At 44.4% G+C, this 27,417-nt stretch overlaps 1 protein-coding gene across 1 annotated transcript in view; it reads right to left on the reverse strand.

Annotated features, from left to right (window-relative positions):
• The window catches only part of KCNH5 (potassium voltage-gated channel subfamily H member 5), a 199,695-nt gene that overhangs the window by 15,610 nt on the left and 156,668 nt on the right, over positions 1-27,417 (reverse strand). The window contains exon 10 of the mRNA XM_033174582.1: positions 19,600-19,796. Within this exon, the coding sequence (XP_033030473.1) occupies positions 19,600-19,796 (197 nt within the window). The remainder of the gene's footprint in view (positions 1-19,599; positions 19,797-27,417) is intronic.

Raw genomic sequence — 27,417 nt, forward strand, 5'->3', positions numbered from 1 at the left:
TCCTTTTCTTTTCGGCCTCCCTTGCTGCTTCAGCCGCCCTTGCTGCTTCAGCCCTGAACCTTCTACTCTATTCTTCTAAACCTCACGACCTTCCAGAATTGTTGGAGCGGGTAACTCCAACACTCCATGCTTCTTCCATGCAACCGAGAGTATGTGCCCAACAAGCTCTGAACTGAGACATGGCACATTTAAGCTTCATGCCCAGGAACGCACACACCTGTGCTCAAAGCTCTTTTCTCCCTTATTGGAGAGGACTGAAAGAAGCAACAGATCAGGTCAGGCCTCCCCCCCCCCACGCAGGTCAAGTGGCTTTCCTGAATTTCAAAGTTTCCATATGGTATTGGTGTTACTGTGTGCTGCCTTCACATGGAATAGGATGGGCTTCTAGAAGCTCACATCCCACAGTAGAAATAGTTAAGGAAACAAGTCTAATGATGCCATTAAGGCAGGCAGAGGCAAATTCGGCCCTTCAGATGTTTTGAGACTACAATTCCCATCATCCTTGACAACTGGTCCTGTTAGCTAGGGAAGATGGGAGTTGTAGTTCCAAAACATCTGGAGGGTCGAGTTTGCCTATGACTGCATTAAGGCTTATGCTGTAAGATTCTTAGGTGTGTGTTTTTTATTCTTGTCTATTTATCTTTCTCTTTTTTTGCACCAGATTCATTGTCAGTGGTATTACAGACATGTGAAAATTAGGGAAACGTCGAGAAGTGTCACTGGGCAATGCTGGAAATGCTGAGCGAAGGATTTAAATTTTATACACAGCCAGTGGCACTGCAAGATCACAAGGGACTAAAAATAAGAAGTGTCAGTTGAGGAACGGCTGAAGAAGGTTGGCAAAGCTCTGCTGAGGTGTCAATTGCCTGCTGTTGCACAGGCAAAGGAGAACAGCTGAGTCATTCGTCAAATATACAGAGAACCGTAGAATTGTGGAGCTGGAAGGGATCCCGAGGGTCATCTAGTCCAACCCCCTGCAATGCAGGAATCTCAGCTAAATGCATCCATGACAGATGGCCAATCTACCTCCGTTTACAAACCTCCAAGAAAGGAGGAAGGAGTCCACCATCTCCCATGGGAGTCTGTTCCACTGCCAAACAGCTCTTTTTGCCAAACAGCTCTGTCATAAAGTTTTTTTTTTTCTGAACGTTTAGTTGGAATCTCCTTTCTTGTAAATTAAAGTCATTGGTTTGAGTCCTACTTTCCAGAGTAGGAAGAAACAAGCATGCTCCCTCCTCCATGTGACAGCCCTTAATATATTTGAAGATGGAAGAAATATCAACCACCTCAGATATGCTGATGACACAACCTTGATGGCAGAAAGTGAGGAGGAATTAAAGAACCTTTTAATGAAGGTGAAAGAGGAGAGCGCAAAATATGGTCTGAAGCTCAACATCAAGAAAAATTAAGATCATGGCCACTGGTCCCATCACCTCCTGGCAATTAGAAGGGGAAGAAATGGAGGCAGTGAGAGATTTCACTTTCTTGGGTTCCATGGTCACAGCAGATGGTGACAGCAGTCACGAAATTAAAAGACGCCTGCTTCTTGGGAGGAAAGCAATGACAAACCTAGACAGCATCTTAAAAAGCAGAGACATCACCTTGCTGACAAAGGTCCATATAGTTAAAGCTATGGTTTTCCCAGTAGTAATGTATGGAAGTGAGAGCTGGACCATCAAGAAGACTGATCGCCGCAGAATTGATGCTTTTGAATTATGGTGCTGGAGGAGACTCTTGAGAGTCCCATGGACTGCAAAAAGATCAAACTTATCCATCCTTAAAGAAATCAGCCCTGAGTGCTCACTGGAAGGACAGATCCTGAAGCTGAGGCTCCAGTACTTTGGCCACCTCATGAGAAGAGAAAACTCCCTGGAAAAGACCCTGATGTTGGGAAAGATGGAGGGCACAAGGAGAAGGGGACGACAAAGGATGAGATGGTTGGACAGTGTTTTCAAAGTGACTGGCATGAGTTTGGCCAAACTGCGGGAGGCAGTGGAGGATAGGGGTGCCTGGCATGCTCTGGTCCATGGGGTCACTGATCGACTGAACAACAACAAATCATATCTCCTCTCAGTCTCCTCTTTTCCAGGCTAAACATACCCAGCTCCTCCAACCATTCCTCATAAGGCTTGGTTTCCAGACCCTTGATCATCTTGGTCACCCTCCTCTGCAAATCTTCCAACTTTTCAATATCCTTCTTAAACTGTGGTGCCCAGAACTGGACACAGTTTTGCAGGTGTGTTCTGACCAAGGCAGAACAGAGTGGTACTGTTACTTCCCTTACCTCTGCTTAAAAACCTCCAGTTCATGGCTTTAAAAAGCATTTCACCTTCATTATCTCAGTAATCTTTACAACAACTCTGCAATGTAAGTCAGTATTGCTATCCCCATTTTGCAGCTGAGAGTTGGGAGACGGAGGCTGACAGGTAATGGTTTTGCTTCAGGCTGCATAGTTTATTCATGGCAGAGTTAGCATTTGAATTCTCCAAACTTCTTGCTTCCCTGTTCAGTTGTGTCTGCAGCAAACGAAATAACCAAATGCTGCAAGTGCTTGCGAAATCCAGCTTCTGGCTCTTTTATTCCCCTTATTTCTCATGAAAACATTCCTCTCGTTTTATTAATTGGAAGTCTTGGGACGGCTAATGGATGACCCAAAGCCAAGCTTCTTAGCCACTATTAAACTGGCTGTTTTTCTCAGGTTGCTTCGCTTTGATTTGCAAGCCGGCCTTTAAAACCAACTATCCCGCTGGCACTTAAATTGCCCTCCCAATAAATTCAGCATAATCCTCCGCGCACGAAAAGCTACATTTTGCCATTAAAACAATGCCCTTAAATTGGAGAGGGGGGGGAGAAAGGGAGCGCCCTGCTCTGGGTTATGTAATGAGCTGACTGCACCATTATAGCTGATCCCTTGCATAAACACCTGCCCTCCTTCAAACTGGTGCTTTTGCAGAAAGAGATTTCCCTGGCAGATAGTCCTCCACAGGCAGTTTGAAATATACCAAAGACAAATGCCCTTTCCACATTGTCATTGATCCTTGTTTCTCAAATACTGGCATTTGCAAATAAAAGGGTGGGAGGTTAAAAAAAAAAAGGCTTGCATCTGGGCACAGTTCAAAATTTGCCAAACAGTTGTAAATTTGACATTTACTCCTAAGCTAGCGTGACTAGGGGCATGCAGATGTGTCAAATTGTAATTCCTTTCCATTTTTCCAGTTCAGTCCTCTACAGTGGTAACTCTAGTTGCAGACTTAAAAGTCCGCAACTAGAGTGCCTCTTCTGTGCATGCGTGCTGCGTGATCGGACGCTTCTGTGCATGTGCACAGCACGATCGAGTGTCCAGTTCTGGGCACCACAGTTCAAGAAGGATACTGACAAGCTGGAACGTGTCCAGAGGAGGGCAACCAAAATGGTCAAAGGCCTGGAAACGATGCCTTATGAGGAACGGCTTAGGGAGCTGGGTATGTTTAGCCTGGAGAAGAGAAGGTTAAGGGGTGACATGATAGCCATGTTCAAATATATCAAAGGATGTCATATAGAGGAGGGAGAAAGGTTGTTTCTGCTGCTCCAGAGAAGCGGACACGGGACAATGGATTCAAACTACAAGAAAGAAGATTCCACCTAAACATTAGGAAGAACTTCCTGACAGTGAGAGCTGTTCAGCAGTGGAATTTGCTACCAAGGAGTGTGGTGGAGTCTCCTTCTTTGGAGGTCTTTAAGCAGAGGCTTGACAGCCATCTGTCAGGAATGCTTTGATGGTGTTTCCTGCTTGTCAGGGGGTTGGACTGGATGGACCTTGTGGTCTCTTCCAACTCTATGATTCTATGATTCTACTTCCCTGCTCACCCATGGTGGGGAAGAATTGGTTCCAGGTGATCAGACAGAGAAGTTTCTTTAACCCAGATAAGCATCTTCACCAATATCTTACACTGGCATGATTCTGCTAGCAACTTTTGTAAGCCTTTATTCATGTCCTGCCTGATGTAGATCATCAATGTCCAACCGGTCAACCGTGATCGACAGGTGGTCGCCCGGTTGCTCCTGAGTGCTCGCGATGTGAATTTATGGAATCCTTCCCAAAGAAAGCTGAGCAACTGTGCCCCCCCCCAAAAAAAGCTCAACAATTCTTGTCAAGCCTTCATAAAAATAGTTCAACAACTCTGCTCCCTCCCCCCTAAAAAAACCTCAACAACTATGGGCAATGACAATGGGTAGATCACTGCCAGTTTTATTATAATGGGAGTAGACTGCAGTCTCTAGAGAGTTGGACGTGCCTGACGTAGATTAATGGGGAAAGAGGAGGTAAACCTTTACTGGGAGCAACACCATTTTGAGAGAGATGTGCATTCCTTTGTCTCTTGCTGTGATTATTAAAGAACTTATCTGGTAAAAACACTCTTTTTGTTTGATCTTCTTATTTACTGCCATCAGGGGAGGGATCCGCTTCCCCGAAGCCTGACAGACCACCAAGTTTGGATCCACCCCGGCCCCTCCCCCCACCACCTTTCCAAGCTGGTGCCTCTGGTAAATCATAAGTGAGGTCCAGGGCAGGCCTAGCAACAGATTTATTAAAATGTCTAACTTTGCACATAGAGTTCTTCACCACAAGTATTGGCATAGCCTTTCCAGACGCCTTTCTTGGAATGCAGTCAGCTCCTGAACTCCAGTTGTGACTCAGTTATACCAAGAACTCTTCCATTTGCTTCCCCTACCTAATTTTTCAGCAAACTTAATGCATGCAATGTTTCCCTTGGGATCCAATTATACTTTGGCCATAAAAAGGCACATTGTTTTGGAAGGTCATTGTTTCTTGCGTTCTTCCTGGGCTGGCATTTGCATTACAGCCAACATTACCTCTGATCAATGCTCCCATATTAAAGGGCCTGTTGTCTGAGAATGACTCCCAAGAATCTAGCATCTGGTTCAAATGATCACTGCTAATTAATTAATTAATTGATCGATCGATCGATCGATTGATTGATTAAATCTGCACACCACCTTTCAACTGCAGACCCCAGAGTGGTTCACACCATAAAAATGCAAGATAAAAAAACACAAAATACACAAACACAAAATACTGATAGACACTTCTTTGCCCCCATTCTAGGCTGTTTTGTGCACCTGGGAGAAGCAGAACTGGCAATTGGCTGTCAATCAAACCAAATTCTCCCTGGAGTACTAAAGTTCTGCCCTAGTACTCATGCAGAGCTACACAGACACACTCTGATATACTGCAACAAACACTATAAATCAGTTTAGAGCTCTTAAGAGGAAGAAAACCTACACACACACACACACACACACACACACACACACAGAGTAACTGACCCTTTTTCTGAACAGAACTAGAAGGGAGTTCTCCGAGTACTCGAGTTTGAACCTGCCTTGGGAGCTGTAGCTCAGTGGTAGGGAATCTGCTTTGCATGCAGAAGGTCCCGGGTTCAATCCCTGGCATCTCTGAATAGAGCTGGGAATGCCCCCTTTCTGAAACCCTGGAGAGTTGCTGCCGTTTGGTGTAGACAATATTGAGCTGGATGGACCAGTGGCCTCACTCAGTAGAAAACAGCACTCTGTTTTCCAGACCTGCTGATGTAGCTTCAGCCAGGTTGTGGCATCACATGCCTCCCCCCCCCCCGACCATGCCTTGATCCCCGGCATCTTCCATAGACGGGTGAGGATTCAGCTTCCCGAAGACAAGACTGCAGGCTAGTGGGCCGTTTATCTTTGATTCATCACTTTGCCCTAATGGCATCGGCACGAGGAGTCTATAAACATAAAATCTAATCAAACGGAAACCTTTTAGCAAACCAAGAACTCTCTTTCGCTGATTTTCGTGGGTTAAGCTTTACACATAAGTTGGCACCAGTCCTTTAAATTCTTCCTCTAGGATGCTGTGAGACACTAGAGATGACTGAATATGTCGATTTCAGTTTCTCTCTGTTGCCCAGCTCCAAAGTCTTCAGTTTTTCACATTTCACAACTGCTTGTGGTTTATTTTTTTAAAGCCCCTTGAAAATTTGTCAGCGTTTTGGTACACATTTCTCCTAACATGCACATTTGTGTGTGTAGTTTTTCCCTAACATACATGTTTTTGCAAAACAAAGCTCCCTGGGATCTTTTCTTCACCAATCTACGCATAGATGTTGTTGTTGTTCAGTCGTTCAGTCGTGTCCGACTCTTCGTGACCCCATGGACCAGAGCACGCCAGGCACGCCTATCCTTCACTGCCTCCCGCAGTTTGGCCAAACTCATGTTAGTAGCTTCGAGAATACTGTCCAACCATCTCATCCTTTGTCGTCCCCTTCTCCTTGTGCCCTCCATCTTTCCCAACATCAGGGTCTTTTCCAGGGAGTCTTCTCTTCTCATGAGGTGGCCAAAGTACTGGAGCCTCAACTTCAGGATCTGTCCTTCTAGTGAGCACTCAGGGACGATTTCCTTGAGAATGGATAGGTTTGATCTTCTTGCAGTCCATGGGACTCTCAAGAGTCTCCTCCAGCACCATAATTCAAAAGCATCAATTCTTCGGCGATCAGCCTTCTTTATGGTCCAGCTCTCACTTCCGTACATTACTACTGGGAAAACCATAGCTTTAACTATACGGACCTTTGTTGGCAAGGTGATGTCTTTGCTTTTTAAGATGCTGTCTAGGTTTGTCATTGCTTTTCTCCCAAGAAGCAGGCGTCTTCTAATTTCGTGACTGCTGTCACCATCTGCAGTGATCATGGAACCCAAGAAAGTGAAATCTCTCACTGCCTCCATTTCTTCCCCTTCTATTTGCCAGGAGGTGATGGGACCAGTGGCCATGATCTTAGTTTTTTTGATGTTGAGCTTCAGACCATATTTTGCGCTCTCCTCTTTTACCCTCATTAAAAGGTTCTTCAATTCCTCCTCACTTTCTGCCATCAAGGCATAGATATGCACACTTTATCCTAGTATATGCCTTGTAGTACACATTACTTTGTTAAAAAACTGCACTGCAGAATTCGCAGAATTGTGGCTTTTCAAGGCTGGCTGCGTTTCAGTGTCTATATTGTTTCAAAGAATGCAAAAGTAAGCTTGCCTTTGAAAGTAAACTGCATTGAATTTCCCCCTATCTAGCAGTGCTTTTTTGGGGGGGAGGCACCTTGCCCAGGGCCCCCTCATAGCTGTAATCAGACCTGAGTGCATCAGATTTGATAGTTATGCTAATTGCAAGCCCCCCCAATTACTTTGCTATTGTTACAAAACGATGGAATTATAAGTTGCCTTGGAAATACAAATGCTTGTCAGAGAGTTCAAGAGATTTGAGAGCTTGTGAGTTGGAGTTAGCTGAAACAAGAACAAAAGAGCACCAGAAGAGCCTGCTGGAACAGACCAATGGCCCATCTCATCCAACATCCTGTTCTCACAGTGGCCAACCCAATGCCTGGGGCTGCATTCTCCCCTCCTGTGGTGTCATGAATGAGCCAGCCCCCAGGGAAGGTTTGCAGCCAGCCAAAAGGAACCAGCCAGGAACAGAGAAAGTTAACTGCCAGGCAGGATGAACAAAGCCTAGTGCCAACTTCCCTGCCCCTAGGAATGAAGAGGGCAGCCAAAATGGTCAAAGGCCTGGAAACGATGCCTTATGAGGAACGGCTTAGGGAGCTGGGTATGTTTAGCCTGGAGAAGAGAAGGTTAAGGGGTGAGATGATAGCCATGTTCAAATATATAAAAGGATGTCATATAGAGGAGGGAGAAAGGTTGTTTTCTGCTGCTCCAGAGAAGCGGACACGGGGCAATGGATTCAAACTACAAGAAAGAAGATTCCACCTAAACATTAGGAAGAACTTCCTGACAGTGAGAGCTGTTCGGCAGTGGAATTTGCTACCAAGGAGTGTGGTGGAGTCTCCTCCTTTGGAGGTCTTTAAACAGAGGCTTGACAGCCATCTGCCAGGAATGCTTTGATAGTGTTTCCTGCTTGGCAGAGGGTTGGACTGGATGGCCCTTGTGGTCTCTTCCAACTGTATGATTCTATGATTCCTCATAAGGCCTAGTTTCCAGTCCCTTGACCATCTTAGTTGCCCTGCTCTGCACATGTTCCAGCTTGTCAACACGCTTCCTAAATTGTGCTGCCCAGAACTGGACACAGTATTCCAGGTGTGGTCTGACCAAGGCAGAGTAGAGTGGTACTTATTGCTTCCCTTGATCTGCACACTAGACTTCTGTTGATGCAGCTTAGAATAGCATTAGTCTTTTTTGCTGCTGCTGCATTTCAAAAGCACACCAGTGCAAGTAGATAAATAGGTACTGCTCCGATGGGAAGGTAAACGGCATTTCCGTGCGCTGCTCTGGTTCGCCAGAAGCAGCTTAGTCATGCTGGCCACATGTATGCCAGCTCCCTTGGCCAGTTGTTGTTGTTGTTGTTGTTGTTGTTGTTGTTGTTGTTGTTGTTATACTGCCTTTCTATCTTACAATACTCAAGGCGGTTTACAAGCAGAAAAAACAAAAAATGTATATCTTATAACAATCTAATGCAATACAAAACAAAATAAAATTAAGAAAATCCTTCCAGTAACACCTTAGAGACCAACTAATTTTGTTCTTGGTATGAGCTTTCGTGTGCATGCACACTTCTTCAGATAATGCAATACAAAAATGTGACAATAAAACAAAACTTTAAAATAAGCAACCTACAGCAAAATGTAACAATAAAGCGAGATGAGCGCCGTAAACCCAGAGTTGTCCGCGACTGGACCTAATGGTCAGGGGTCCCTTTACCTTTAAGACCCCCAGATTCTTTTCACATGTTCTAATTGCAAGCCAGGTGTTCCCCATTTTCATGCATCTGGTTCTTCCTGCCTATGTGCAGAACCTTACATTTGTCCCTATTGAAATTCGTGTTGTCAGTTTGGGCCCAGTTCTCCCAACGTGTTAAGGTCATATTTCGCCGGACCATTAATCCATCCAGCTCAGTACTATCTGTGGTAACTGGCAGTGGTTGTCCAAGGTTTCAAGCAGGAGATTTTCCTAGCCTGGAGATGCTGGGGGATTTGAACTCAGGTTCTTCTGCATGCAAAGCAGACACTCTTATCACCAAGTTTGTGGGATATCTAAAAGAAGGCAGTCAAAACCAATTACAGTGGTGCCCCGCTAGACGAATGCCTCGCTAGACAAAAAATTCGCTAGACAAAAGGCATTCGCTAGCACAGTGTTTTTCAACCACTGTTCCGCGGCACACTAGTGTGCCGCGAGATGTTGCCTGGTGTGCCGTGAGAAAAATTGTGTTTATTTGATTCCTATTCAAGAGAATTACTTTATATATAGTCAATATAGGCACAGAGTTAAATTTTTTATCATTTTCTAATGGTGGTGTGCCTCGGGATTTTTTTCATAAAACAAGTGTGCCCTTGCCCAAAAAAGGTTGAAAAACACTGCGCTAGCAGAAGGCTGCCCCGCAAGAAGAAAAAGTCAATGGGCTTGCCTTGCAAGACGAATTTTTTTTTCTCGCGAAAACCGCTATTCTGCCTTGGTGCTTCGCAAGACGAAAAATTCGCTATACGAAGACACTCGAAGAACGAATTATTTTCGTCTTGCGAGGCACCACTGTACTTCTGAATGCTAGAAAGGTACACACAGAGGAAGCTGGATCTCACAGGGTCTATAGTCGAAACAAAATAGAAAATTATTTCCAGTAGCACCTTAGAGACCAACTGAGTTTGTTCTTGGTATGAGCTTTCGTGTGCATGCACACTTCTTCAGATGCACACGAAAGCTCATACCAAGAACAAACTCAGTTGGTCTCTAAGGTGCTACTGGAAAGAATTTTCTACAGTGGTGCCCCGCTAGACGAAAATAATTCGTCCCGCGAAAATTTTCGTCTAGCGGGGTTTTCGTCTTGCGGAGCGGCAATGGGAGCCGCGCTCCGCAAAAACGAAAAAAAAAAGACGAAATTTTTTCGTCTTGCGAGGCAGCCCCATAGACTTTTTCGTCTAGTGGGGCAGCCTCCCGCTAGATGAATGCTTTCGTCTAGCGAGTTTTTCGTCTAGCGAAGCATTCGTCTAGCGGGGTACCACTGTATTTTGTTTCGACTATGGCAGACCAACACGGCTACCCACCTGTAACAGGGTCTATAGGACATCCTCCCTGTGAGAGTCACTCCTACTGTGTCCAGCCAGGTAGGAGGTGCAACCTATATAAACTGGTCCCATCCCCAGCTTGATCTCTCTCTCTCTCTCTCTCTCTCTCTCTCTCTCGTTCTCTCTCTCTCATCCCTGCTATCTGATCTCTTCTCTTCGATGCTCCATCAATGACTGGGGAAGTAGGACATGTGTTGAGTCTGAGTCACAGCTCAAACCCCAATCCTAATCTAAACTATAATATATTTCTGAACTACAGCTGAAGCCTGCCTCAAGACTGCTGCTGTGAAACTGAGTGAGTGAATCTACCTTTACTTATAAGAAAACTGTTTCGTGTTTTTATTGTTTTAAGGGAGAGAAATACCAGGAAATCCAGTCTGCAGCAAAGAGTAGGGAGAGATAATATCTAAGAAATATATCCTATCCTAGTTTCTATGCTCATCCCCACAGTGTTACGGCTGACCCCATCCACTGGGCTGACACGAAGCAACTGCAGAGAGCTTGCTGCACCCATCCCTGTTAGAAAGAACACTTACCAGAACTTTGTAACGAAGAACTAGTGCCCAAGTTTGCTTTTTTTCCTTCTCCCTCCCAACCCCTTTTCCTTTCTTGTCATGTCTTTTGGAATGCAAACCCCACACCAGGGACTGTCTCATTACTGGTTATTGTGAGCTGCCTTTGGGGACGGCAGCTAAAACAGCAGGGGGAAGAAAACTGCAAGTAAATAAATCATTTGCCAGTTAAGCCCTTCAAGCCTGCAGCTTTAAATGCTGCGGCTCGTAGATGCAACTCACTTTGTTGCTCTTACAAAGGATCTCTTTTATTGGCAGCGCTGTGCCCCTGGGCGGCCCTATGTAAATAATTAACAATCACAATCATGATGCTTCTTTTTTATTTAGTAGCTAACGAAGACCCACACATGCTTTGTAAAGGTTAATTACCAGGAGCAAACTGGATGGCAGGGAAGGGACTTGGCAAGAACTGAGACTCAAATAAAGCCATCCCCCCAAGCATTGTGTGCTGAAAACAACGACATTTTAGAACATTAAAAAAAAAATCCTTCAAGGGCTGCTGAGAGGTGAGCAAAAATGAAACAACATTGATTCTTGTCAAATATACCTTCTCCATAATCAAGCCGAACTGCGACTGCAGTAGCTCAGCTGCCTGCAAAATACATTCTCTGGAACATGGGCAATCCACATGCTCCACTCCAGGAATGGCCGAACTGCATCACTCAGGGGCCCTGGCCATTGTCCATGGTAGCTGGGGTTGATGGGAATTGTAGTACAACAGGGATGTCCAAACGGTCAACCGCGATCGACAGGTGTATCCCCGGACGATCGGTGTCGATCGTGGTCGATCATGGGACCCCTCTGTATTGGCAGAAGTGAAAAGCTATGCAAGGAAATCCCCCCCCCCCGCCGCTGTGTTAGTCTGTCACGTCAAATGGGTTAGAAAATGAAAGCAGTTGTCAGCACTGCATTGTTGTTTTAGGTGAGCAATTTCCCTCTCCTAAAAAAAGGCAACAACTTAGGCTCCCCCCCAAAAAAGATCAACAACTTCCCCTTCCCCCCCTGAAGAAAAGGTCAACAACTTTTAGTCGTGTCCGACTCTTTGTGACCCCATGGACCAGAGCACGCCAGGCACTCCTGTCTTCCACTGCCTCCTGCAGTTTGGTCAGACTCATGTTGGTAGCTTCGAGAACACTGTCCAACCATCTCGTCCTCTGTTGTCCCCTTCTCCTTGTGCCCTCCATCTTTCCCAACATCAGGGTCTTTTCCAGGGAGTCTTCTCTTCTCATGAGGTGGCCGAAGTATTGGAGCCTCAGCTTCAGGATCTGTCCTTCCAATGAGCACTCAGGGCTGATTTCCTTCAGAATGGATAGGTTTGATCTTCTTGCAGTCCACGGGACTCTCAAGAGTCTCCTCCAGCACCATAATTAAAAAGCATCAATTCTTTGGTAGTCCTCACTATCACACCATAAATACCTACAGCTTCAGAATCAGGCAACAGCCCTTTTAAGAACACAGGATGCTTCTCGGGGGGCAGAGCCAACAGAAGGACTAGACCAACCAGCTTTAACAAGGCCTCATTGCTCTGCTGAAGCAACATTTTCCCTTATACAGGGCACCTTTCACAGGGTGCTGTCCAGGGTCCTAATCAACCTGGGTGTAACTCTTCCCTGTCAGTGTCAAGTGTTTTTGGTGCAGTTAGCTTCTCCTGAGTCTCAAACCATGTTGAGACACAACATGTCCCACCTAAGCAGCGTTGGCCCAGTATACCGGAAGGAACATCTCCACCCCCATCATTCATCCTGGAAACTGAGATCGAGCTCCCAGGACCTTCTGTGGGTTCCCTCACCGTGAGAAGTGAAGTTGCAGGGAACCAGGCAGAGGGCCTTTTTGGTAGAGGTGCCCACCCTGTGAAACACCCTCCCTTCAGATGTCAATGAAATAAACAACTATCTGACTTTCAGAAGACATCTGAAGGCAGCTCTGTATAGGGAAGTTTTTTTTTATTATTATTATTATTATTATTATTATTATTATTATTACAAAGTAATAATCATACTCTTGAGAGTTCCATGGACTGCAAAAAGATCAAACTTATCCATCCTTAAAGAAATCAGCCCTGAGTGCTCACTGGAAGGACAGATTCTGAGGTTGAGGCTCCAGTACTTTGGCCACCTCATGAGAAGAGAAGACACCCTGGAAAAGACCCTGATGTTGGGAAAGATGGAGGGCACAAGGAGAAGGGGACGACAGAGGATGAGATGGTTGGACAGTGTTCTCGAAGCGACTGGTATGAGTTTGGCCAAACTGCGAGAGGCAGTGAAGGATAGGCGTGCCTGGCGTGCTCTGGTCCATGGGGTCACGAAGAGTCAGACAAGACTAAATGACTAAACAACAACAATAATCATAAATATATAAGAATAAAAATGTGCACCCCACCACTGAGACCATTCCATTGTAACTATCCAACCTCCCAACATTTCAACACCTCTTGTGATGGTTTGACCCCTTTCCATTTTAACAGTACAAATTCTACAAACACCCTCCATATCTCCTCAAAATCATTTCTCCTGTGTATTCCCCCTCTTACCTTAATTGCACATGTTAATTTATCATTAATAGCAATATCCCACACCTCTTGATACTATTTTATATTCTGCTTGCCCCTTCCACTTCCTAGCTATAATAACTTGTGCAGCTGTCAATAAATTTGTGAGCAAGTCCTTCATAGCCTGTGAACCTTCCAGCCCATCGTAAATTGATAATAACGCTACCTCTGATAGGGAAGTTTTTAATGGTTGATGTTTTATTGTGTTTTTAATATTCTGTTGAGAGCCGCCCAGAGTGGCTGGGGCAACCTAGTCAGACGGGTGGCATATAATAATAATAATAATAATAATAATAATAATAATAATATATTCATTATATATACCCTGCCCATCTGGCTGGGTTTTCCCAGCCACTCTGGGCGGCTCCCAACAGAATTAAAAGCACAATAGAACACCAAACATTAAAAACATCTAATAATAATAATAATAATAATAATATATTCATTATTTATACCCTGCTCATCTGCCTGGGTTTCCCCAGCCACTCTGGGCGGCTCCCAAAAGAATTAAAAGCACAATAGAACACCAAACATTAAAAACATATAATAATAATAATAATAATAATAATAATAATAATAATAATAATAATAATAGCACTGCACATGTTTCCAGTCCTTATATCTAACAGCTGCAAGAGCAAACAACTGTTTGAGAACAAAAAGTCCTGACAGTAGCAAATTGGGTCCCTGGAAAGGCCTCTGAGTCAGGCAGGTCTAGAACATGTCACTGAATCTTTCCCCTTAAGATGGGCACAGTCAAACCAGAGCTGAGAAACCAGTCAACGCACCAGCTAACGTTTCATAGAATCACAGAGCTGGAAGGGACCATGAGGGTCATCAAGTCCAACCTCCTGCAATGCAGGAATCTTCTGCCCAACGTGAAGCTCGAACCCATGGCCCTGAGATTGAGAATCTCTTGCTCTGGCAACTGAGCTCTCCTATTCATTGAAAGGCTGCGGGGACTGCTAGAGAGGGGCAGGGGGGATGTGGTAGGTGAGGAATGAACTTCTTCTCACCACCCCTCCCCTCCCAATAGCACCCTCTCCCCAATTTTCAGCTGCTTTGGCTGCCAAAATTGAGATTGTGTCCTACAAAGACTTTTATATGCCTGTTGTCTTTGTCCATGGAGTTTTCTTGGCAGGGATACTGGATTGGCTTGCCAGTTCTTTCTCCAGGTGGATCACATTTAGTCTAAACTCTCTGCTATGACCTATCCATCTTGGGTGGCCCTGCATGGCATAGCTCATAGAGAGTTTCTTTCACTTTCTGTTTTCAATTGTTGCTGTTCGGCAGAGTCTCTTTGCCATCATTTGAACTAAACATAAAAATAAAAAATGCAGTGTGTAATTTATTTTGTCATTACGTGCTCTTGCCTTGTGAAGCAAGCTGCAGAAGAATCGCAAGAGAAATCATACTGGAGCTAATTTGAAGTTGCAGAGACATGACTACTAGAATGCAGGTGGTGAGGTGTGCTAGTTCCAAAAACAAGCTAATGGTGCTGTGCAGCGACATACGCAACCAAAAGGAGCTTGTGGAAGAATGGGGAAAAAATGTAACAGCCATATGATGTCTCTCGCTTCCCCTGATTTTCCATCTCTCTAAGGGCCCAGGTCTAAGCTTAGGAAGCAGATGGTTATATGAAGGCAGATCATATGTATACACCAATCTCCATATTGTCTGAGCAGGTCCCATGCTAGGGATCGTTAGGAAAGGGATCGTTTAGGGATGGAACTGAAAACCATAGACTCTTAGAGTTGGGAGGGACCCAAGGGTCATCTAGTCCAGTGTTTTTCAACCTTTTTTGGGCAAGGGCACACTTGTTTTATGAAAAAAATCACGAGGCACACCACCATTAGAAAATGTTAAAAAATTTAACTCTGTGCCTATATTGACTATATATAAAGTAATTCTCTTGAATAGGAATCAAATAAACACAATTTTTCCCACGGCACACCAGGCAACATCTCGCGGCACACTAGTGTGCCGCGGAACAGTGGTTGAAAAACACTGATCTAGTCCAACCCGCTGCAATGCAGGAATAAAAAAATAAAACTGCTGATATCCTAATGCTGTTGTGCAAATCTAGGGTGCAACCACATTTAGAATACTGTGAGTGGTTCTGGCTGCCTCACCTCAGAAAGGATACTGCAGAGTTGGGAAAGGGCAAGCAAAGTGACCAAGAGACTGCCCCATGAAGAAAGGTTGCAGCATTTGGGACTTTTTAGCTAAAAGGTAAGAGGAGGCATGATCGAGGTCCATTGACTTATGCATGGCATTGAGAGAGTGGATAGAGAAAAGTCTCTCTCTCTCTCTCTCTCTCTCTCTCTCTCTCTCTCTCTCTCATAACATTGGAACTCATGGCAATCCAACGAAGCTGATTGCGAAGCTATTAGTGGTTGCTCGTTGGCCTAGCTGAGGCCTTTGGTTCTTTCAGCCCTGCTTGTAAACTTCTTGGTTTGTTGGTTTCCAGTCTGACAACTACAGTACATTGAAGATCAAAATATTGGAATTAAATGTGGCACACGCGTTCATGCAAAAATGCAACCTTTTGTTTGAGATATTAGAATGAAGGCGGCCTATTCAACTTCCATCACTCCTTGCCATTGGCCGTGGCGGTTGGGATTGATGGGAGTTGTAATCCAATGACATCTAGAGCCAGGGCCGTCTTAGGGAGATTGGCCACTGTGGTGCAGCGATCCCTCCGCCGCCCCCAGCGTGCTGCCTCTCCGCCGGGAGGCGAGGGCGGCTGGCTCGCAGCCAAAGCCCGGGACCGGCATGGGCGGCAGTGGCTGTGTCGCCGGCGTGCAAGCGCCCGGCCGACAGCCCGCCCATGGGGGCAGGGGCCGGTTGGGGAGGGGGCACCCGGTATGCCAGCGGGCTCGCGGGGGCGCCCCTATGGATGAGACGGCCCTGTCTGGAGCAGTAGTTGCCTACCTTTTTCAGACCCAGGATCCACTCTTCTGACCCAAGCATGCATTTGGGGACCCCTCTCTGAATCTTTTCCCATGATGGTAGTCCTCCTGCTGCAACCCACTTTGGATCAGGCCATTTGTTTATTTGTTACATTTATATCCCACCTTTTCCTCCCAAGAGCTCATGATTCTCCATGCCCCCATTTCAGCCCCACAACAACCTTGTGAGGTAGGATTGGCTGAGTGGGGATTCGAACCTTGGTCTCCAAAGTCACAGTCCAACACTCTAACCATTACAACACTACTGGTGGTATAGTCCCAGCCCACCAGCTGAAGTCCAGTGATCTAGAGGAAGTGACCCTATACCTAATGGGTGGAATGGTTCTTCCACCTTTTGAAGATTACACCTGGTGCTCTGCAGACGTTAATTCCCAGGTACCACTGATACCATCTGTGTATTAATATGGTGATTGCCTTACAGCGTACTATAATATTTGGAGGGTATTTTTTGTTTGTTTTTTGTTTTGCCTGCTACAAACTTCTTTATCTCACGATAAAAAAGTAGAGCTACAGAGAAAAGAAAAATTCATTCCAGCCATAAGAGCGCCAGAGTTAATGCTCCATAAATCTATTCATCACAATTATGAGATTTCTTCATGCAGATAACATTTATATGACCTTCACTAATATGATTTTAGGAACACCCACATAAAAAAGAACATTCACCCCCTACAGCTGCATAAAAATGAAGGCATCTCCGAACCCAGTCCCAAAGGCATATTGTTAATAGCTAATTCTTGTGTAGATATTGTATTATTTCCACGGAGGCTAATTGACAGGGAGATCTGTGGCTTGACTACAAAATAAACAGGAAGGAACTCTTTTTTGACACACTCTCTGTTCTTTAGGCAGCTCTAAGCCTATTCACGGGTATAAAGGTACACATTTGCTTATATAAAGATTTGGGTTGGGTGATCCCCAGATAAGCTAGAGGCACACAGCCAAAAAACTGATGGGCTGTTTCAAACTCATTTGTGACCTTTGATCTTCTTCCCCCCCGTAGCATCCGGCCATGTGCATCTTTCCTATAGGAAAGATGTGTCCAGTTCTGGGCACCACAGTTCAAGAAGGATAGTGACAAGCTGGAACGTGTCCAGAAGAGGGGAACTAAAATGGTCCAAGGCCTGGAAACGATGCCTTATGAGGAACGGCTTAGGGAGCTGGGTATGTTTAGCCTGGAGAAGAGAAGGTTAAGGGGTGATATGATAGCCATGTTCAAATATATAAAAGGATGTCATATAGAGGAGGGTGAAAGGTTGTTTTCTGCTGCTCCAGAGAAGCGGACACGGGGCAATGGATTCAAACTAGAAGAAAGAAGATTCCACCTAAACATTAGGAAGAACTTCCTGACAGTAAGAGCTGTTCGGCAGTGGAATTTGCTACCAAGGAGTGTAGTGGAGTCTCCTTCTTTGGAGGTCTTTAAGCAGAGGCTTGACAGCCATCTGTCAGGAATGCTTTGATAGTGTTTCCTGCTTGGCAGGGGGTTGGACTGGATGGCCCTTGTGGTCTCTTCCAACTCTATGATTCTATGACTCTAAGCCATCAGTTCTCTGCAGAGCTACCACCATGCAATGTGCTACAAGGACTGTGGTTCAGATCACATACCTGGGCAGTAATGTGTTCTCAGGTTCTGGACTGGTCCCAACCACTCGTATTATTCTCAGGATCTCCCTGGGAATGAAGCCCCTATGCAGGGGCGTAGCAAGGGGCGTGGGGTGGGTGGTCCGCCCCGGGTTCCATAATGGAGGGGGTGACAAATTATCAAGGAACAATATTTTTGGAGAAAAAAATAATTGAATTTTTAAAATTGTTTTTTGAAAATGCCTGCTCCGAAGGTCTTATCTTACTATACTAGGGATTATATAGCTATATATGAAATTTCATGCATATCGGTTAATATCTTGACCCTCCTCCACCAAAATAGCTGTTTACTTGGCTGTTTTCCTATGTCGTGAAGGCTGAAATTTCAGTTCAGAGAACGCTTACTGTTCCCAACCCTAACCCTGTGGAAAGCCATCTAATTAGACTTTAATTTGATTTTGAGATGTTTTTAGGAGGTAATTTAATTATTGTTTGATTTTATACCAATGTTATGTATCTGATGTTAGCCACCCTGAGCCCGACTTCGGCCGGGGAGGGCGGGATATAAATAAAAGTTTATTATTATTATTATTACTTGTTATTATTCCTTTGTAAGAAAATATGCGGGGGGGGGGTCAATGGGGGGGTTGACAAGAAATTTTCTGCACCGGGTACCACTTGACCTTCCCATGCCTCGGAGGGGGGTGACAATTTTTTTTTTTGCCCCCGGGTACCAATTTACCTTGCTACGCCCCTGCCCCTATGCAAGGCTTACTGGTTGTGTTGGGACTCTGCCTGGAATCTTAATTGTCTCTTAGTTCCCCCCTCCTTATTACCTTGTACTTGAGTGTAACACAGTATGCATTGATGACATGATTAAATAAAAAAGCAAATAAAATCTTTAAAAAACGAACAAGCAAAAAAAACAAAAAACAAAGCAAAACAAAAACCCAATTTTCTTCCATGTTGGTCCACATTTGCTCCTTGGCAGCTGCTTATTTATTTTGGGTAACTCATTCTGCAGTTGTCAATCATCATGAACTCTAAAAAGAATAGAAACTACTAAAGATCTAGATATTCTGTCCTGGGCAGGTTAGCTTTTGGGGTGTTTTAGACATTGCCACACACTTGCAGCTCTATCTTTGCCGTCCTAAAGACTAGAAACTTGCTTTAAAAGTAGTAGTAGTAGTAGTAGAAACCAGTGCTTTTTTCCCCTGGGGGGACGCAGGAGTACGCATACCCCTAAACATTTTGTGAATCTTTGTACTTTTGTCCATTTGCTGTATTTATTTTTCACGATTTGAACTATAAAATGGCGGTTTTCTTGAGTCAAAATGAGAGTACCCCTAAACTTTTTTTTAAGGGGAAAAAAGCACTGGTAGAAACTATGATTCTTAGGGTGTTGTGTCTAATACAAAATCATCCTCTGTGACATGATTAATCAGAGGACCATTCTGCATCACATTTTATTTAAAACTCTTGAAATATCAGAAACCTGCTCCAGAGTAACCCAGAGAAAGGCATTCATTGGGGCTGCCTCTGTTTTATGGAATAGCATCTCCGTTGAGATAGGAGACACACCCACGATTTGTGATTTCCAGAAACAATTGAAGACATTCCTCCCCCCAAACACATTTTCTTCTGCTAGGTGGAAATATAAGTGCCTTCAGTGTTCATTTTGCATTGCTGTTAAACCTATCTTTACTGTATGTTGCATTTGTGTTTTCAATAGTATTCTTAGCTGTCTTACCATAGGTTTGCAAATTTCCTTGAAACACACGTGATCCGTAAATGAATGCCTAAACGTCAAAATCAAAACGACGATATCTTACCCGTTTCCTCAGATTGCAGGTGAGCGTGAGATTCCTGGAGAAGGAGTTTGCAAAAGCTGTATAAAAGTCCAGGACTTTCAGCAAGGCTTCCCGCTTGATAATGTGCAAATCGCAGTAGGTCAGGGCCCGGACGTTGGCGCATGCGTGGGCCAGAGTGGTCTCCTTCCAGAAGATGTCACCAAACACATCACCTTTACCTGGGAAAGCAGCAGGGAAAGTTCAGTTAAAACATGCCTGGAGTCATGAGCCCCACAGAGCTGTTGGAATCGGATTTGGACTGGCAGGATCAGTCAGAAGAAGAGGAAGAAATAAAGGGTTGAAGGTGAGAACCTGGGTTGGAGGAGGGGCACCCTGATTTTAGTCATTTTGGAAGGGGGAACAGAAAAACTTTTACAACACACCTGCAGAGCGGAGCAGGACAGTTTTGACATCATCATCATCATCATCATCAATAATAATTTATACCCTGCTGCGACGAACCTCCACCTCAGACTCTCCCCTTGTTACTAAGTTACGTTTTACTCAGGTGTTCTGGGTCAAATTAACACGCACCCCACCTGTCCCTTTGAGGTCCGTCTGTTATTGTCTTTCCCTTTGTTTAATAAACTGGGAATTTCTTAGTAACTGGGGGTTTTCCTGTCCAGCGGTCGTGGCCGGTTATTTCCACTGCTCTGGGCTTTGGGGTTTAACCTCTCTTTTGCCTATAGTCCGGGGCACTCTTTGTTAGATCCCCTCACTATACCAGTTGACTAAGCCCTCTTAGCAACTCTGTGGCAATCCCAGGTTTTTCGCCCACTAGCCCCTCCTGAGGGAACTCTAAGACACAAACTATCGCCTTTCAGAATAGTTTTGCCCTTTTCCTGACTTCCCCTCCTCAAGAGCTTATATAACCTGCTGGACCAAAAGAACGACGACTTGGCTCAAAAACAAGAGATCTTTATTTAGTACAGAGCATAGCGGTTTCAGTATAGGTTCATAAGCTTAGTTTGTTATCAGTGTATATTCTTCGTTTCATCAACATAAACATAAACACATCTTTAACGTTCCTTCCTAACCTAAACCTAACCTTGCCCCACACCCTCCTTCTTCAGTCACCACTCTCCAACCCTCTCACACCATCAACCAACGGCTGCTCCCTCCTTTTAAATCGCGGAATGTCCCACCTCCCAAGGGTGTCTGTCACTCTAACTGGGGATTCCATTAACCTTTAAAACTCCATGGGTCTCTAAACAGCCCCTAACTATGAACTGATTCACCACACCTGCCCATCTGGCTGGGTTTCCCCAGCCACTCTGAGCAGCTTCCAACAGGAGATTAAAAATACATTAAAACATCAGTCATTAAAAAACTTCCCTATACAGGGCTGCCTTCAGATGTCTTCTAAACATCAGATAGTTGTTTATTTCTTTGACATCTGATGGGAGGGCGTTCCACCGGGCGGGTGCCACCACCGAGAAGGCCCTGTGCCTGGTTCCCTGTAGCTTCACTTCTCGCGTTGAGGGAACTGTCAGAAGGCCCTCAGAGCTGGACCTCAGTGTCCAGGTTGAACGATGGGGGTGGAGATGCTCCTTCAGGTATACTGGACCAAGGCCCAGGGTTAAGAAAACATTTTCATGAATCCAGAGATCATGGCAAATATTGGATCTCACACACCCACAGCTATTCTAAAGATGCATAGAATGCACACAGCCCTGAAAATAAATATTTATGGGAGCTTCTTGCAGAAACCGGAATAGGTTTCACCTCATTTAATTCACCAACTGCTACATTAAAAATAGCCACTGTTCCAAAGTTGTGCGGAGTGGAAAACTGCAGAGAAGGCATCTGTTATATCCCCACCCTCCTTTTCATTAGGCGCCTGCCAAAAGGGAAATGATGGATCCTCATTTGTACACAAGGGAAACAAAGGCAAGAAAAAGCACTGCCGTGCCACAGCTTTTGGTTTTGGTGTTAAAACCTACAACATCATGAAGAAAGAGACACTACAGGCAGGTAGCCGTGTTGGTCTGCCATAGTCAAAAAAAATATATCCTTCCAGTAGCACCTTAGAGACCAACTAAGTTTGTTCTTGGTATGAGCTTTCGTGTGCATGCACACTTCTTCAGATACATGAGCTCCCATTGTTCGGTCCCAGCTGCTGCCAACCTAGCAGTTCAAAAGCACGTCAAAGTGCAAGTAGATAAATAGGTACCGCTCTGGCGGGAAGGTAAACGGCGTTTCCGTGTGCTGCTCTGGTTCGCCAGAAGTGGCTTAGTCATGCTGGCCACATGACCCAGAAGGTGTCTGTTCAAAAACGCTGGCTCCCTCGGCCTATAGAGCAAGATGAGCGCCGCAACCCTAGTCGTCCACAACTGGACCTTACGGTCAGGGGTATCTTTACCTTTAGTATGTAGAGATCTTTCTTATTCTACTTAATTCAAGAGGGTTCTGGAAGCTTCTCTGTGTAAAACAAGCATGCAGAAGGTTCATGATGTTTGGGTTATTCCTTCCGAGAAGGTGAGTACAGCTGGCTTAAACTGGTTCTCTTATCTTTTTCTGACAAGGTCATGCTGACTATAAAAGTAGGGCCAGAAGGAGCCTAGTTTTCACTTTCTCTTTCTAGCTCTCTTTTCCTTCTGGTGTGGTGTTCTCTACATAGTGTTAAGGTTTAGACTTATTATAAGTTATTTTTAGTTTAAGTTAAGCCTGCTGCAACTGGATTTCTTATGGACTGGGCCAATCCCGATTGTATTGGATTTGTGACCATTATGCTCATTTGCCTTCAGTAGCAGTAAAGCTCTGCTGGGTGGAATATTAATTGCCTCTGGTCTGTTCGGGGGGGGGGGGGAATCTTGCAACGTGTTTAAGTTTTTACTCTGCTAACTATATGTCAGAGTTCTGCTCTGGGTCGATATTGAGTAGAATTCCATGACAGGGCCAAAGGCCAAAGTGAGGACAGTGCTGGGTGCAAATTTCACCTTCTGTGCAGTCAGTTAGTTTCTTTGCAGTTGTACCCCACTCTCTGCCAGAAGCATTTTCAGTGCCCAAGGACACTTTCCAGCCAGGCAAAAGCTCTTGAGGTAGGCTGCAGAGGGGTGTGTGGCTTGGGAGGGAGCATGGCCATTGGGGAGTCCCAAGGGCCATACAGAGAGCTATGGGGGCACACTTGCCCCCCCCAAGGCCTGAGCATCTCCAATCTGTGGCTTTTCCAAAGAAGTGACCTTGAGCAACTGATTGTCTCACAGCCTAGCCTACCCTGCAGGGTTGTTGTGATGATACAATGAAAATGTAGAGAGAAACATACCATTTTGTGCTCTTTGGAGAAAAAAACAGGGTACCACTGCAGTAAATAAATAACCATTTCCCCTGCCTATGTTAACACAGTGTGTGTATTCACAGCTTGCTGCAGCTGTTTTTGCTGTTGATTATGTCAATTTGGCTGCTATTACAGACCCATGATTTAAAAAAACACAAAAACAACAACAACGCTCAGACTTCAGTAGCTGGAGGTAAATCCCTTTTTCTTCTTATATAACTATTATAAACCCTTTTAAACATACTTTGTAAGCAGAACATTTAATTCAATCTGGCATCAGACGGTCTCCCGATAACCTCCAGGTGCTTGAATGTCGACCAATTAATGAATTTAGAAACACCTGTACCCCATTCTTCAGCCAGAAAGACTCCCAGAGTGGCTGGCCTACAATCAGTTAAAACAAGATTGTCTCCTGCCCGCAAACTTAAAACCAAAAAGACACATGCGGGGGGGGGGGGTAGGAGGAAGGAGTGAAGGGGGGGGAGCAAAGCCAGGCACCAATTCTTAAACTGTAGTTCTTAAAAGTTCTTAGGAGAAAAGCAATGACAAACCTAGACAGCATCTTAAAAAGCAGAGACATCACCTTGCCGACAAAGGTCCGTATAGTTAAAGCTATGGTTTCCTCAGTAGTGATGTATGGAAGTGAGAGCTGGACCATAAAGAAGGCTGATCGCCGAAGAATGGATGCTTTTGAATTATGGTGCTGGAGGAGACTCTTGAGAGTCCCATGGACTGCAAGAAGATCAAACCTATCCATTCTTAAAGAAATCAGCCCTGAGTGCTCACTAGAAGGACAGATCCTGAAGCTGAGGCTCCAGTACTTTGGCCACCTCATGAGAAGGGAAGACTCCCTAGAAAAGACCCTGATGTTGGGAAAGATGGAGGGCACAAGGAGAAGGGGACGACAGAGGATGAGATGGTTGGACAGTGTTCTCGAAGCTACCAACATGAGTCTGACCAAACTGCGGGAGGCAGTGGAAGACAGGAGTGCCCGGCGTGCATTGGACCATGGGGTCACGAAGCAGTGCAGGGTGCTTGCAAGCCCTGTTTGAAGATCCCCGAGATTATCCCTGGAGCATCCAGCCTTCAGCATTGAGCTAGCTAACATGATACAGGTGGTAGAATACTTTGCTGTTCATTCCCAGCAACAGGATACCAGGGTTCATGAATCTAAATCAATCTGCATTCGTTTGGGTTCTTTAGATTTGTTTGTGGGCTTTGCAGCTACTGCTGATATAATACATTTTATAGGAACATTCTAGATGGATCTTTTTTGAAAGGATTTAAATAATCCCACTAATGATTTTTAGATAGCAACATGGCAGAAAGTCAATGTCTGTCTTGCTGAGTTTGCTGCTAATGGATGGCTTACATGATGTTCTGCTTTAACATTTATTTATTTATGGTAGTTAAATTTATTCTCCCGTTGGTTAAGTGCTCTTCTTGCTCATAACCGCAGCGTAACGAAACCTGCTAAAATGTCCTTCCTTGCACAGTGTGCTGTTTCAAGATGTACTTGCTCAGTAGTTGAATGTTTTTCTTCAGAAATCCAGAATAACAAAGCTTACTAAAAGGTGAGGCCACTTATTCACAAGTAACTCCCGTTTTCTATATCTGTCTAGAAACAGTGTGTGTGTGTGTGTGTGTGTGTGTGTGCGTGTGTGTGTGTGTGTGTAGTTAAATAACTAAACAAAATTGATTCTAAGAAACCAAGCTTGTAAACAGCCTGGAGAAGAGAAGGTTAAGGGGTGATATGATAGCCATGTTCAAATATATCAAAGGATGTCATATAGAGGAGGGAGAAAGGTTGTTTTCTGCTGCTCCAGAGAAGCGGACACGGGGCAATGGATTCAAACTACAAGAAAGAAGATTCCACCTAAACATGAGGAAGAACTTCCTGACAGTAAGAGCTGTTGGACAGTGGAATTTGCTGCCAAGGAGTGTGGTGGAGTCTCCTTCTTTGGAGGTCTTTAAGTGGAAGGCTTGACAGCCACCTGTCAGGATTGCTTTGATGGTGTTTCCTGCTTGGCAGGGGGTTGGACTGGATGGACCTTGTGGTCTCTTCCAACTCTATGATTCTATGATTCTACTTGCCTGCTCACCCATGGTGGGGAAGAATTGGTTCCAGGTGATCAGACAGAGAAGTTTCTTTAACCCAGATAAGCATCTTCACCAATAACTTACACTGGTATGATTCTGCTAGGAACTTTTGTAAGCCTTTATTCATGTCCTGCATTCCTTGGATCGTTGTGCCTACGGCGCTCTATATAAGGCACTTCCCAGACCCAAACCTACTTAGTTTAGGCAAGGTGCCTTCGAAACATACTTTTGGGACCACACCTGTTAGCCATCTAGCCCAGGTATGGAGAACCTGTAACCCTCCAGACGTTTATCTCACCATCCCTGACCGGTGACCATGCTGGTACAGAGTAATGGGAGTTGGGAAACCATATGCACATGGAGGGCCTCCTCATTCCTAAAACAGAACCCTCTATATTGAAGGAAATAACATGATCCAAATTAAAAAGGGGACGTGACCAAAGACCAAAGAAAGAGATGGGTTTGCATGAAAATACACTGTACATAGATCTCCTGCCACCTTTTCTTGCAAAAAATAAATAAAATGGGGTGGGGGTTGCTTCATGGTTAGCTTCACCAGATATCATCCAAGTGTCTAGACAGGTTTATTTATGCAGAAGTCACAGAGCTATTTGATTTCAATAACGTTCTGGCGCCTTTTAAGCAAAGCAGGATCAAAACATCCGACTGACTGTTAGAACCTTGTACGTATGTCAGAAGAACATCCTTGCCAAAGCAGTAGGGTCCCGAGGGATGGGATGGAAGCATTGTATGATCTTGTGTTCAAGGAACATCTGAGTAAGCAGTTCAAAGCCCTCTTCTGAACTTGCCATCTTTCAACTACTTTTGGAGAAAGGTAGACTGGTTCGACTGCACTATCAAATTCTCGGCATACTGTGACCTAAAAAAAACCCCCAAAACCCTGAAAACACCACTTTGCACAAAGGTAACCCAGAACTGAATTCTGTAAGTTAACAATAAAAGAAATGTCTTGTGCTCTGCCAGTATTGTCTGTTCTGGACGGTAGTGGCTCTCTAAGGTCCCAGAGGAGGCACTTTCTTCAGCTCTGTCATCTAAGGTTGTTTTGCATCAATGCACGAGGGATTGAATCTGGGATTTTCTGCCAACAAAGCATGTGCTATGGCCCCTCTCCAAGCCACATCAGTTCACTGAACTAGTTACAAAATACCCAAACCTGAAATTAGTTCCCATAATTCCTGGGTGAATTAAAGGTGAATTAAGTTCATTTGGAGCAGAACTTTGAGTTATTTCTAGTTCACCTTCATTCCCTGTTCCCAAAGCAAGGGGACTGGACGCTTAGCTTTCATTTTCATTTTCTATTTGGAAAAAGTCAACGGCACATCTATAAAGAAAGTTAGCAAACAAAATGTGGAGGCTCTATTCTATGGTTTATTAGGCAGATATGGAAGTGCTGCTGTTGCTAAAGTTGCTTAGTAATTTTTTTTTATTTTTTTTATAAAGAATTTATTGGTATTTTTCATAACAAAGAATACCATCACCCACCCACATTTATACAAAACAAAAACAAACATAACCACGATTCTTCTTCTTGTTTACACACACACACAAAAAAAATTCTAGTTCCGAATCTTTACAATTGACTTCCCCTGCCTTCTCTCCTTCGGTTCCAAATCCAGATTCTACTTTAATAACTTCATCTCTCTAAAAATTGAATTCATTTAAAGAAAATTCAAATCTAAACAATCATCTTAATCCATAATAATTAATAACAAAACTTTATATCTTAACAAATTATTCTTATATCAAATCTAAGCAAACTTCTTCTATCCCTTAAACTGCTGCTAATAACAAAAAATTCAAAATATCCCTTTTCTTGTTAGAAAATAAAATAAAACTTAATGTCTTAACCCTCCGATTTCAGATTACCATAACAAACCAATTATATTCTGCACTTAATACACCTCACCCTATCCCCCCTCTATCCATTGACCTTCTCCATCTTTCACCGGAACCACTCCTCAAATTGTCCTCTTTCCTTGTACGTCCACAGATCCAGACACAGTCCCCAACAGTCCTTGCATCGAACATCAGGGTACACTGTTCATCTTCTTTCAGCTTCTCCCATTCAATGCTGCATGCTTCTTCTATTTGTAGATATCTTAATTTTTTGCCTTTCACTCCCGAGCTCTCACCTCGGGGGCTGGATATAACATTCTTCACCGTCCCGAGGCTGCCACCGCCAAAGGACGTTTCTTTTTCCGGGAGTCGCCAAGCCATCTCTCTCAGTTCTTCAATCATCCCCTTCAGCTCTTTGCCAAGGCTCTCTTCCATAGTGTCGAATACCTGAAAGGTCTCCTCTGTGGGAAGTAAATTTTTCTTCATATCCCCACTCAAAGCCTTCAATTTCTGATTAAGCAGTTCCAGTTTCAAAATACCGTATTTTTCGGTCCATAAGACGCTCC

This window comes from Lacerta agilis, chromosome 1 (assembly GCF_009819535.1).
Source record: "Lacerta agilis isolate rLacAgi1 chromosome 1, rLacAgi1.pri, whole genome shotgun sequence".
NCBI lineage: Eukaryota > Metazoa > Chordata > Lepidosauria > Squamata > Lacertidae > Lacerta > Lacerta agilis.